Here is a 13796-nt window from a genome sequence, read left to right as displayed (position 1 = left end):
GCCACGTGGGCTTCTGTGAGGCAGCTCACAACAGGGCATCAGCTGGCTCCCGTCAGCTGAGCAAGCTGGCATAATCTCTTTGTAGCCTAATCTTAGAGGTGGCATCCCATTATGTTTGTCTGATACTGTTAGAAGCGTGTCACTAGGCCCAGCTCACACTCAGGGCAGGTGACGGTGCATGGACATCAGCACGAGGAGGTGGCATCGTGGGGGCCGTCCTGGGGCTGCACACCCCACTATGGGAGGCGTGAACTCTTCATACCCCAGTTCCTCGCAGTCTCCCCATCTTCCAGGTGGCTACATCATTACTTTATATTATCTCAGCAAGTGGGGTCATGTGGGTTCGCGTGTTGCGTGTGTGTGCACGCGCGCTGTGTGACGGCTGTTTGCCCCAGAACCGGCAAGTGTTCTGTGACTACATTTGTTTATTTTTTTGCAAGTAGTAGTTGTCTCATTATCTTACTTAAGTAGTTTTACCTTCATCTTTCATTAATAATTACCCAAACGTGCCGGCACATGGGCTGTACATGTCTTAGTAGAGTTTTCTAAATGTCCTGTCACTTCACCTTATCCCTCCCTCTGAGAAGGCGCCATCCTCCTGCTCCCCTTGAGGCTGATAACGTGTCCCAGGGTGTGGCTGCCGCTGGGGCCTCCAGACCAAGAGCTCAGTCCTGCTCTTCCACCCCTAACCCTGGCCTTGGGCAGGGTCCTCGTGGCCGGGCGCCGCCTGTGGGTCAGTGCTCTTACTCATGATTCGGTTTTGCCAGGGAGGGAGGAGCTAAAACAAATAGCCTGGGGCCACACAGCTGCTCCGTGGTGCCACTGTGCACAGGGACCCTTGAGGACGAAGTGAGTTATACATACAGGGCGCACAGTCCGACACATCAGGCACTTGCTCGGTGCTGCCATTGGCGGCGGCAGCCACAGCAGCAGCAAGATGTTTTCTTGGTTTAGTCTCTTGTTTGATGGAGCACATTTTCCACTGTCTTCCAAAGGAAGACTGCGTGGGAGGAGAATTTTTGGCGTTCTTGCCTGTCTGAAAATGTATTTACCCTCACATTTGCTTCTTAGTTTAGCTAGGTTTATAGAATTATGGGTTGAAAGTTATTTTCCTTCTAGTTTGCTCCACTGTCACCTGCCGTCCAGCATTGCTGTTGAGATGTCTGAAACTGTTCTGTTCCTTTCTCTGTGGCCCACTTTGTTTCTCTTTGGAAGCCTGCACTCTGTCCCTGGGGCTCTGGTGCTGACTTCCTTCCCTCATCATTTGGGCTTGGTGGGTCCTTGTGGGCTTGAGACTGACGTTTTTCCATCTTGATAACATCTGCTTTCCTTCTCATTTATTCTCTTCTCTCTTGAATTCGTATTAGACTGATGTTTGACCTCATCAGTTGAGCCTCTGAGCCTCTTAATCCTTTCTATCCCATTTTCTCTCTTGTTTTTTAATACTGTTTTCTGGGAGATTTCCTTGACTTTGTATTCCAAATGTTCTATTGAGTTTTTAATAATATATATATTATTGATTTCCTTTTTCTTGTCCTTATTTGACTTTTTCATATCATCTTATGACTGTTTCCAGAGGGAGGCATCCTCAGAGGAAATTAGGATTTTTGCATTAGTTTTCTTAGGTGCCACGCGGTATCTGTTTCCTTTGGGTTTCTTTCTTTCTTTTTTTTTTTTTTAATTTAAAAAAATTTTTGGCTGCGTTGGGTCTTTGTTGCTGCACACAGGCTTTCTCTATTTGCAGTGAGCGGGGGCTACTCTTCATTGCAGTGTGCAGGCTTCTCATTGTGGTGGCTTCTCTTGTTGCGGAGCACAGGCTCTAGGTGTGTGGGCTTCAGTAGTTATGGTATGTGGGCTCAGTAGTTGTGGCTCATGGGCTCTAGAGCGCAGGCTCAGTAGTTGTGGTGCACGGGCTTAGTTGCTCCACGGCATGTGGGATCTTCCTGGACCAGCGATCCAACCCGTGTCCCCTGCATCGGCAGGCGGATTCTTAACCACCAGGGAAGCCACCAGGGAAGTCCCGGCTTACTCGTTTTTTACAAGCCTGTTTGAGGTAATTGTTAAGATTAAATTGCTCCAACACAAGTCTAGCCAGAGGCTGAGTTACCTATGACTAATTTTCATACTAATTCTCGGCCTCACGGAGGGAGGCTGACCTGGCGTGCGGTGAGCATTTGGCGCTGCTCACTCTGGGACCGAAGCTCACTGTTGATCTGTCCCCTGGTGCGTCCATCCTGATGGTCTGGGTGCTGTTCCAGGTGGCCCGCGGTGCTCTTAGCGACTGTGCCCTCGATGCTGTGGAGACACAGAAGGAGCTCCTGGGAGCCAGTGGGCTCATGCTGCTGCTTCCTCCCAAAGTGAAGAGCGAGGACTTGGCGGAGGAGGACGTGTACTGGCTGTCGGCGTTGCTGCAGATCAAGCAGCTCCTGCAGGCCAAGCCCTTCCAGCCTGCGCTTCCGCTGGTGGTTCTTGTGTCCAGCCCGGGAGGGGACGCCATGGAGAAGGAAGTGGAAGCTGGTGTGTGAAGGCAGTTCCATTTATGAGCTGGCATGTTTAATAAGTGGGTAGAGCCGGGGGTATGAGAAAGTGCTGGCAGTGTGGTGTCTGGAGTCATGTGACAGCAGCTGCTGCAGTGACTGGGGGCGGGGCAGGGCTGGGCGGGGTCAGAGCAGTGAGATGCCTTTGCTCGCCTGCAGACCTCTACCAGGAGACAGGTGACCTGCGTCTGTTTGTCTTAAAGGTCTGATGCTACAGGATTTGGTTTCAGCTAAGCTGATTTCAGATTATACCGTTATTGAGATCCCTGATTCCATTAGTGATTTACAAGGCACGACTAAGGTAAGGTTTCATCATTTTTAAAGGTCCAACAAGATATTTCAGTTTTTTCCCTTTCACTCTATCTTGAATTTAGTGTATATTACTGCTTGCATTTTTAATTTTATGTTTTGACAGGAAACTTTCTAAAAATATAAGCAGAAATCAAAATAAAAGATAAAATTTGCCCACAGTCCTGCTATCGGCAATAAATTAAATTGTTTGTGTAAATTTTTTTTAGAGCTTTTGTTGTTATGGATTTAAAATATGACAATTCATGTCTTGTATATGAGGGTCAGATGTATAATTATTTTTGTAAGTGGTTGTCCTTGGAATATGAAGAAATAATGTTTTCAGAAGTTTCCTTAAAAAAGGAAGTCTGTGCTGACAATTACATTTAGGGAAAGAAGTGCCAGGAGTTAAAATAAAAGTAACTACAGGAAGAACGGTAACTACAGGCTGTGAAAGCATCCAGGCATGCAGTGAAGCTGTTAGTCCCTCTAAGAACGGGAAGACGCGGCTTCCTTTTCCGTTGTGAGGTGAAGAGGACGTGCAGGGCTGGCTCCCCTTGGGCCTCCAGCCCTTCCGGGGCGATCCTTCAGGCCACGCCCCTCGGGGGCGAGGGCCACGGGAGCCCTTCTCGGGGTCCCTGCTGTGTGGGTCTCCAGGGCCCTGGGAGACCAAACTCAACTGCAATGGCAGCGTCTGCTCCCCCTCCTGGTGCGGTTGAGAGGCTGCTGCTCCCGTGGCACCTGCTGTGGCAGCCGTGGGAGGGGCGCCTTCAGCAGTCTCTTCCTGAAAAACAGCGTGAATTGTTGAACCAGATCTCTCCCCACTGTCTTTGCTTCTCAGGTTTCGCAGGCTGTGCAGTGGCTGGTCTCCCACTGCCCCAGTGCCCTTGACCTTTGTTGCCAGACCCTCATTCAGTACGTGGAAGATGGCGTTAGCCGGGAGTTTAGCGGCCGGTTTTTCCACGACAGAAGAGAGCGGAGGCTAGGCGGCCTGGCCCCGCAGGAGCCAAGCGCCGTCATCGAGCTGTTCAACAGCGTGCTGAGCTTCCTGGCCTCTGTAGTGTCCTCCGCGCAGCTCTGTGACCTGTCCTGGCCTGTCACTGAGTTCACCGAGGCAGGGGGCAGCCGGCTGCTTCCTCACCTTCACTGGAACACCCCGGAGCACCTGGCTTGGCTGAGGCAGGCTATCCTTGGCTTCCAGCTCCCACAGATTGACCTTCCGCCTCCGGGAGGTGCGTGCTCGTGCTGAGGGGTACTGGCTGGGAAGCAGTGTGGTGCGGCCGAGTTCCCCGTCTCCTTCTTGCTGTAGAGACGCCCTGGCAGGTGTTGGGCGCCGGCGTGAGGTGGTCCTTCTCCACTGGGCACCCCGGCCCCACACTGCCTTTGGATGCGGGAGTCAGGACGAGCTGGGGTTCTGTGGAGTGAGCCCTGTTGGCCCTTCACCACCATCTGAGCGGCCTGGGGGCACCTGTTCCGTCCCGGGAGGAAGGTGTCAGGAGGAGTGCCGCGCCCCAGGCCTGGGATCCTCAGTCAACAGCAGGTCCCGTCCTGCCTGTGCCACGGCATCTGGGAGCAAGAGGCATGGGGGCTGTGCGGTCCCGTCCCCACGCTGCTGGCTCTGCTGGGGCCACGGCACTCAGTGCTGCGTTAACACCAGTGTTCCTTCTTTGTCAAAGAAGTTCGTTCTGTGGTTCCGGCTGTGCCCGAGTGAGGCTTTCGGGCTGTTCTCACGCAGCCTTTATGGGTCCCTGTGCTGTGAGGAGGCTGCCCCTTCCCTTGCCGATGCTGTTAGCAGGGAACGAGGCTGTGTGTGCTCACGTGACGCAGCACGTGGCCTTCGCGGGGCCATCTCCTTTAGCCCATGTGGAACGGAGGCCTCAGGCATCATTCTGAATCTTGAGGTGCAGTCTCCAGTAGGCCTAACAGGCATTTGCTACTGAAGGAACCCAAAGGGAAACAAACCGCACTGCACAAATCCTCTGCCGTGAGCTAGGTCGGGGCTCCCCAAGTGAAGCCCATGCCTCTGGGACCAGACCTCCCTGAGTGCTTGGTCAAATACGGATTTCTGCATGCATCTGCAGGCCTGTGCAGTCAAAGCCTCTAGGATGGACCCTTTGTTGTGAATTCTGACCTGGGTGGCTGCATCCCTTACCTGGACATGGGGAGGGAGATGTTCTTTCTTTAACAGGGGTGGTTCTGTTGTATTCAGAGTTGAAGGCAGACTTCTCAGCTACATAGTTGCCTTTTCCTAGGAAAATACAGAGTGAAGAACGTTGCATGTAGATTTGCACCAAGCCCTGTGACTCATGCGGTGCTTTCTCTCCAGCTCCCTGGCTCCCCGTGTGCTCCATGGTTGTCCAGTACACCTCCCAGATCCCCAGCTCTCTCCAGACGCAGCCTGTCCTGCAGTCCCAGGTGGAGAGCCTGCTCCACAGCACGTACCGCAGGTGGAAGAGCAAGAGCCCCTCCCCAGGCCAGGGGGCACGGCCCTCAGTTGCCGAGATCCCGTGGGATGACATCATCGCCTTGTGCATCAACCACAGGCTGAGGGACTGGACACCCCCCAGGCTTCCCGTCACATCAGGTAGTTGGTGCTTGGTGCCGTGGGCCGGCTCCTCAGGAGACTTTCCTGGTCCAGTTTCAGCAAAGGAAGATGTTTACTTGACGGTTGTTTCCTTCCTGCGGGTCCCCACCCTTCCTTTCCTTAGGGCTACCTCTCCAAGCCAGTGACCTCCAGGTGACTTATAAACATTGGGAAGAGCTGAGGAGGTTCCAGGAGAGCCTGCACTCATCTCCCTGAAATGGGCCCCCAAGGCTGGCTTTAGAGAGACTTCTCTGAGTAGTCACACTGGCCATGCAGGTCTGGACGTGAGCCTCTCTGGACCTTGAATGACCCATGGACACTTGGAGCATATTTAGCTCAAGCATGGGAGTCACATAATTGTGCGACCTTAATTGGAAGGGCTAGTCCTTAAGTCAGTGAATTTAAGCAGACGTCAAGTGGTCACCTGTTGCTCTTTTGATACTCTTATCTCTTCTTATTTTTGTATCGTTTTCTCAGAGGCACTGACTAAAGATGGTCAGATATATGTGTATTTTTTTAAAAATCATTTGAAAAAATACGACGTTCCTTTGTCGTGGGAACAAGCCAGAATGCAGACGCAGAAGGAGCTACAGTTCAGACAGAGCCGGTGAGATCTGTGTTCAGTGTGTGTTTCTGTCATCCCTCAGCCAAGAGAGTGAGCTGTATTCTCTAACAGAGTATACAGCAGAAATTCACATCCTATACGTGAAATCCAGCCCATTGTGGGGAGATTCAGACAGATACTCGAGGAGCAGATCATTCCCATGTAGTAGAAGCTGTTGTGGAGTAGAGGGAAACAAGAATCTCATTGCATTTATTGGACAAACCTGACCCTGAAGTCGTAACATAACCAGGAGAGTGCAGACAAAAGAAAGCTGTTGTCTGATCTCACTTACAAACCTGGTTCAAAAATACTAAGTAAAATGTTGGCACATGCAGTTTTGCAGTACATAAAAAACTCACAAGCTCGCTTTATACCATGCTATACAATATCAACAGTAGAAATCTATTCATGTAATTGGCTGCCATAACAGAAAAATAAGCGATCATTTCACTAGGTGTTGAAAAGTTTTCCTTAAAATTTATACCCATTCCTTCTCCCTCTCTCCAAAAAAAAAATTTATACCCATTCCTGATAAAATTTCTTATGAACCTTGGGTAAAAAAGTTCTTTAGCTTGATAGGGCTGTCTACCATAAAACTACTAAAAAACCCCCCATGCTTCTTGGTAAAACATCAGAAACACTGAAGTTAGAACCAGACTTGAGCTGCCCTGACATCACTGCTGTTCACTGTTGTCCTGGAGACCCTGCCCAGTTTAGGGCATAAATATCAAGAGAGGAAGACCTATTATTTCCAGACAGTAAAATTGTCAGTTCAGGATCATCGACAGTCACACCCTTAGAACTGTTCAGCATTCAGCAAGGTGATCAGACAGATCAACCTACAACGTACAGAAATTCTCATTCACAGCAGCAACAAATCTAGAACATATGGACACAAACTGACCAGGAGAGGTGCTAAACCCCTGTGAAGGGGATTCTCAGGGCCCTGAAGGTGCAAAGAAAACCTTGAATAAATGAGGGGCAGGCTAGGCTTTGCTGACTGGAGGACGCAATGCTATAAAGATGTCAGTTCTCAAACTATGAAGTCAGGGCATTTCTAATCAAAAGCCCAAAAGGATGTTTCCACCTGGTCTTGACAAGTTAATTCTAGAATTCATCAGGATGAGAAAATGTGTAGCAATTGCTGAGAAAATTTTGAATAAGAATAACAAGGAAGGTCTGCTCAGCCTGATCTCAAAACATATAATAAAGTTACAGTAGACAAATGGATCAGAATAGAAAGTGCAAGAACGGAACCATATGTGATAAAAGTACCACGCCAAATGAGGGAAATTAATGCAGAGAGGACAGACTTTGGCCTCTGTTTAGAAAAAGCATTAGACCCTCGTCTCCTGCTGCTGTAAACATTACTTCCAGGGGAATTTCCTGGCGGACCAGTGGTTAGGACTTGGCGCTTTCACTGCCCAGGACCCGGGTTCAATCCCTGGTCAGAAAACTAGGATCCCGCAGGCCTCGCATCACAGCAAAAAAAAAAAAAAAAAAAAAAAAAAAAAATCCAGATGGATTTAGGAGCTACGTGAAAAATAAGAACCTTTCCAGTATTAGGGAAAAACAGAGACTGCTGATGACCCTGGAATGGGAAGCAAAACTCAAAGAGTAGAGAAGCTTTGGGAGCCCTGCTGCCCAGGAGAGGGGAAGCTGCTGCAAGGCAGAGGCTGCCCTCCCTCTGCACCCGTGCCTGACCCCAAAGCACCCCACTCTACCTGATGCCAGAGGAACCCTTTCTCCCTCTCTTTCCTGACCGTAAGCATTTCAAAACGTTTACTTACAGTTTGGGGATAAGGTCTTTTCATCCTTCTGCAAACAAGCTTCCCACTCGGTTACTTCACGGGCACCGCAAAGGGAAGAAAGGTGTGGAGCGTGGCCGAGAGGGGCGGATTCCCAGCACCGAGGACCTGATGCACGGAGCCTCTGCCCAGGAGCTCCTGGCCCAGTGTCTGTCCAGCAGCCTGCTGCTGGAGAAAGAGGAGAGCAAGAGGTGAAGCCCGTTTTTGGGGTTCGTTTTGTCCTTTAGGCCGCTTCATGCTGGGTTAGCAAGGATCCCAGGGACAAGACTGTTTAAAAAAGAAGGCAGGTCAGACGTGTGAAGGGTAAGCTCTTTGAGGACAGAGGCAGTGCCCTCGATAGTGTGCCTTCGATTGTTTCATTATTTGAAATCGGTTTCGTTGATTGTTTATCACTGAAAGTCCTGAGTCTCCTAGTGGGGAGTGAGTGCAGCTGGCTAACTAAGCCTCTGTGGCACGTGGCTGGCATGCGCTCTGCCCGTCTGGCCAGCCTGGGCGTTGGTGCATTCCCACACTGCGGGTGTGCAGGAGCTGGAGCAGGGCTTCCTCTGCCTCTCCCACCACCCGTGTTTATGGTTTTACTGAGGAAGAAGAGACGGCAAGAAGGGAGTTTCCCCTGTCATCCTCATGCCTCCCCCTGCCCCGTCCTCTCCAGCAGCCTCCGTGTCCAGCCTGTAGGCAAGGTCAGCCCCTCCCTTTGGCTGGACTCTCGTCTCCCACCCACTCAAGGACACTAGTCCAGTGAGAGTCCTTCACTCGCCCATCAGCATACAAACGTGAAAACAGGCTGCCACTTCTCCCTGTCTTGGCCCCATTTCCCTCTCTAGTCACCACCCCCACGTTTCTGCTCCCTTAACAGTGAACTCCTCAAAAACAGTGTGATTCTCACTTCTCCAGTCCTCTTTCCCAGCCTTCTGCAGCCCGTCCCTGCCCCAGGGTGTCTGCTGTGGTCAGGGTACTGCAGCCTGCACACGGCTGAACTGACCATGAACCCCAGGCCCCAGCAGCCCCAAGTGTTCCTTCCCGCCTCCTGCCGACCTGCCCAGGCTCACTCTGCAGACCTTCTCTCTGTGTTAGCTGCACCTACTCCCCAGGGATTTCATCCAGGTTAATGGATTTTTTAAGAAGCGTCAATATTCTGACAACTCCAAATTATATCTCAAACCTTGAGACTTGAACTCCAGATTTGAATACTGTAGTTCTTCCTTGAATTCTTCATTAGACATCTATTGGATGCCTGATAGCCATCTCAAAGCTAACATATCCCAAATCCAGTTGCCGATTTCTCCCAACCGGCCCCTCCTGCCGTGGTCGTCTCAGTTGGTGGCGGCTCCACCCTTCCAGCTCCCCAGGCCAGACGCCCGGGAGTCACCCCTCTACATCCAGTCCACCCACAAATCCCATTGGCTCTGTTCAAAATATGTTCAGAATTGGACCATTTTTGCAGTAGTCTGTAGTCAGTCTCAGCAGACCTGGTGTGAGCCTTTCAAGTGTGAGGCAGAGGTCATGTTTCTCCTGTGCTCACAACCTTCCAGTGGCTTCCTCTCACCAAATCAAAGGCAGAACCCTCACAAGGGGGCAAGGCCCTGTGCGATCCACCTCCCATTTCCTTTCTGACCTCTGCTCCTTGCTGCATCATACTAGGCAGTGCACAGGCAGGCCTTGGTGTTAGCCGTTCCTTTTGCCTGGGACTCCCAGCCACCCCCTAATATCCCCGTGGCCCACCTTGTGCTCACTTCTGGCCTCTGCTCACATCTGCTCAGTGAGGACCTCCTTACCCATCTCACCAGTCCTCCCTGTCTCCATGTCTCTGCCTTGTCTTTCTTGTCTTCAGACGTCTCCTTTGTCTTCCCTCACTAGAGTGTCAGCTGCCTCCAGCTGGGCCTTGTCTGTTCTGTCTCAGTGCTGTGTCCCTGGTACCCAGAATGATGCCTAGCATTTGGTGGAGCCTTGATAAAGATGTGTTGGGAGAGTGAATGAATGTGTCATGATTTCTGAAAGTAGATTTTCCTAGGTCTGTATCATTTAAGCAGTTTGGATCAGATTATTTTTCTTCAGAAAACAAGTATATGGAGTGGACAGCTCTGGAGTATGTTAGGTGGCAGTGCGATGTTATTTTGGGTTAATTTTAAACTAAAGCAGCAATCTGTACATTTTGGTTAATCCAAAGAGATACAAATTAATTATAGACACATAATAGCAAAATAAGCCAGAGAAGATAAACCAAATGAGAGAAGTACAAGTACTGTTAAAAACCAGTTGTTTTGGATAAATGCCACCTTTTTCTTTAAATATAAATCAGGTTTATAAGTTAAAGAGAAGATACTAAATTTTTTCAAACGGTGCTTTTCTGCTTCTTAGTTGATGTCATAACTTAGTTCCACCCTTAGTAAAAAGCGAAGCTTTAAAAAATTTAAAGCATATATAGGAGAAAAGTGAGTGATAGTTAAATTTTTGCTTCCTAATGCTCAAATGTTTCAGGTTTGCAGATCAATTTCAGCAGTGGTTGTCAGAGGACTCGGGAGCATTTACAGATTCAACTTCCCTTCCACTCTACCTTCCTCATACTCTGGTGTCTCTGCCTCAGACTATCGAACCTGTGATGAAAACATCTACAACTACTAGCCTTCAGGTGAGAAGAGAGTACATTTGGCATTTATATTAGACTTAACAACTGAGAGAATGACTGGGAAAAAAGTAATGTCTCGAGTCATATTATGATGTCATGATGACCAATAAATTATTAGCTTAAATTAGATATTTTCTTAAACTTAATCTGTCAGTATTACAGTGGCCCAACTAATTCTCAGTTTCTGCTTATGAAATGAATGAAGAATGGAATTGAAACATGCTTAAGAACTGAACAAAACCCATAACCATGTTATGCTGACATGCAGTAAAGTTTTGAGGAGAAAAACAAAGGTGACAACAGTGGTTCGGTTTATGGAGCACATACTGTCCAAGCTTTGGCATCACCCGGACCTCCCTTCTGGTATTAATTTTCCCTAAGGAAAATTAATGAATGAGGAGGGTATGCTCACAGAAGTCAAGGGCCTCACCCAAGAGTGTTCAGCTGGTCAGTGGCAATGCTGCTTTTTAAAGCCAGACCCAACTGGCTCCGAAGCTCAAGGTCTTTCTACCTCACCATTCTTCCTTCAGTGATAAAAGAAACAAAAGCAGAGTTTATATGTATAATGCTGGACAGGCAAAGTGTATGCTGCTGGATTGGCTTTTAGGAAGCCCTTCAGTTGCGGAGAAAAAGAAATTAAGATGACATACTATTTCCAATTATTAGTTTGGCAGATACCTTAAAAATATTTGTACTCTTTGACTTAACAATTCTGCCTTAAAGAAATTACTGATGACAAAAGTTAATGTATTTTTGTTCACTGTAGCATTAATTATAGTACATAAAAGTGGAAACTAAACATCCAAAGATGAGAGTCTGGTTCAGCGATTACAATACATATGATGGAATAGTTCGTAGCTCTTGATAACAATATCTTATAAAAACGACTAGAAGTTGTTCATGGTAGAATCAGAAGTGGAGGGACTTCCCTGGTAGTCCAATGGTTAAGACTCTGTGCTTCCAATGCAGGGGGTGTGGGTTTGATCCCTGGTAGGGGAACTAAGATCCCACATGCCATGCGGCACGGCCAGAAAATAAAATTTAAAAATATAAATAAAGAATCAGAAGAGGAAACATTCCATGGCAGATGATGCCAGCTGTATGGGTATGTGTTGGAAGGGGCTGGAAGGATGTGTGATAGATGCCAAGAGACGGGTTTGTTGAGCCTAGCAGGCCCCAGAAGAGGTTTCTAACATGAGTCAGATCTAGTGCCTTTAAAGAAAATATATCTTGGCTTGTGGATATCCCCAAACTATTTTTAGTTTCTTTTTTTGTTCAAATAGAATGACAGAACAGGGGAGCAACTGCAGATGTCAGAGGCAACAGGCACATCGCTGACCGAACGGCTGAAGCACCTAGAAAGGCTGATCTGGAGTTCAAGGGAGGAGGACGTTGCCTCTGAGCTCCATCTCTCTGCACTACTGGACATGGTGGACATTTGAGCTGCTGGACCTGAGAGAGGGTCTAGAAGATTTTCTTTTACTCAAAATAATGTTACTCTCAGATGCTTGATGCATGTTGGAATGTGATTATTAATCATGCAAATAAACCACTGGAATATCGAATGAGGTCTTCCTCAGTTTTCAGAATGAAAGGCTGTTTTCTCCTGTGTAATGTCTTTGATACTCTTACCTGTTTTCATGATCTCTTCTGTTGTCCACCAACACGTGCTCTTACATTTCAGTGTGTAATGGTGGTCATTCATTGTCTTAGCAGCAGTGGCAGTCCCTGATGTGCCAGAATCAGTAGTGCAGGGATGAATAAGGTGCAGGGACCCTGCCCACCAGGCCTGCCTAGCTCACACCTCAGAGAGCCAACAGATGTACTGAGCCAACTGTACATGTACATAGCTCTCTGAGGCACGGGGCATGTGCCAGGATTGGAAGCAGGGGGAGACAAGGGGATTGGGCGGAGGACAGAGCAGAATTCTTGGAGAGGAGTGCAGGGGTATACCCGAGAGGATGTGATGAAAACCTGGAGGTGCCAGTTTGGTATTACTGCCAAGTGAGGGGATAGGCCAGACCGCCGAGACCCTTGCTGCTTTACTGTGAGTGCTATGGGAATCAGCTATTGGAGGATATCAGGCAGAGAAGTGATCTGGTCACATTTTGTTTCAGAAACTGCATATGGGGAACAACAGCAAGACAAGCAGTGGGTCTCGAAAGGGGGATGCTGCAGCCGTCCAGGTGAAAGAAGAGGGTACAATCCTGAGTCTGCTAGCAGTTGGCGTGGAGAGAAGGGAGACATTTGAGCCATATACAGAAAGAGGTATTAATAGACTTGATGCTGAGTATGACCATCAGTCTTAAATTGGCACTCAGCATCTCCCTACTGTATCCCACATCCCCTAGACTCTCTGAGAAAACTATTTCATATCTTCTTATTCTCTTCAAATCTACAACATTCCTAGGTGATGACCTGCTTCTTATTTCACTGAGAAAAAAGAAGCACCAGGAACAGAACTTCCTCATCCTACCACCACCAAATCTACCAGCCAAACCCTGCATCCGCCAGAACAAACACTAATCAACTCTTAGGGATTTCTTCAGTGATTAACTTCATGTTTATCAGTAAAGACTTAAGTAATGCTATTTCTTAATCTCGATATTAGACATTATCTGTTGATTTCCTACAATAGAAAATGAGTCAGCTCTCTTATACTATCCTCTCTGCAACGTGTATCACCCACACATGCATACTACATTTCCTCTCCCACTGGTCTCCCAAAACGATTTAAGATGTTAGCTGAAATCTGCATTCAGAGTTCAGTATGACTGTATTAATACCGTTTGCTATCGAGCCCTGTATTGGTTTATGATTACATTTCCTTTAGGTACAACTTTCAATTGTACCTGGAGTCAACTGCCTTGCTTTTTCATTTGCTTGGTTTTCTGTGTTCCTAGCACTACTTCACCCAAACCTCTCCTCGCTAAGTGTAAAGCTCCTCCCAACACTCAGGTGCCTCAGGTAATATGCTAGCTCCATTTTCTTTTGGAAATGAACCGCTGGGAACCCCCCCGTCTTTGTGCCACCTTGGACGTTTCCTGGATTCTGAGTCATATATCTTCCTCTTCTGTGGTCTGCTTTCTCATTTTGATGGAGCTCATCTTTTAGAGCCTTCCGAGCTTGCATATCTAAAAGGTCTTTATTTCTACCCTTACATTAGATTCATCGTTTGAATGGAAGTAGAATTTTACATTGGAAATTATTCCTCTGTGTTTTTGTTTGTTTTTTGTTACTGGGAGTTTTAAGATCATCTCTATCCCTGGTGGTCTCAAATTTCTCAACAACATGCTTGACGTATTGGTTTGCCTCCCCTATTCCCTGCCGAACTTATTGTGCTCAGCAC

The 13796-nt window shown here is 48.1% G+C and overlaps 1 protein-coding gene across 3 annotated transcripts in view; it reads left to right on the top strand.

The window, feature by feature from the left end:
• Positions 1-12012, top strand: part of MCM3AP (minichromosome maintenance complex component 3 associated protein) — a 42105-nt gene extending 30093 nt beyond the window's left edge. For all 3 annotated transcript variants that reach the window (XM_082460010.1, XM_082460011.1, XM_082460009.1), the window contains 8 exons: positions 2259-2517; positions 2741-2838; positions 3667-4057; positions 5152-5409; positions 5887-6016; positions 7806-8012; positions 10300-10450; positions 11731-12012. In XM_082460010.1, the coding sequence (XP_082316136.1) occupies positions 2259-2517; positions 2741-2838; positions 3667-4057; positions 5152-5409; positions 5887-6016; positions 7806-8012; positions 10300-10450; positions 11731-11889 (1653 nt within the window). In that variant the 3' untranslated portion in view covers positions 11890-12012. The remainder of the gene's footprint in view (positions 1-2258; positions 2518-2740; positions 2839-3666; positions 4058-5151; positions 5410-5886; positions 6017-7805; positions 8013-10299; positions 10451-11730) is intronic.
• Positions 12013-13796: the final 1784 nt, after the last annotated feature.

The sequence above is a fragment of the Balaenoptera physalus genome (genome assembly GCF_965194825.1).
Source record: "Balaenoptera physalus genome assembly, chromosome: 4".
NCBI classification, from domain to species: Eukaryota; Metazoa; Chordata; class Mammalia; order Artiodactyla; family Balaenopteridae; genus Balaenoptera; species Balaenoptera physalus.
This window is presented reverse-complemented; position numbering and strand designations above follow the sequence as displayed.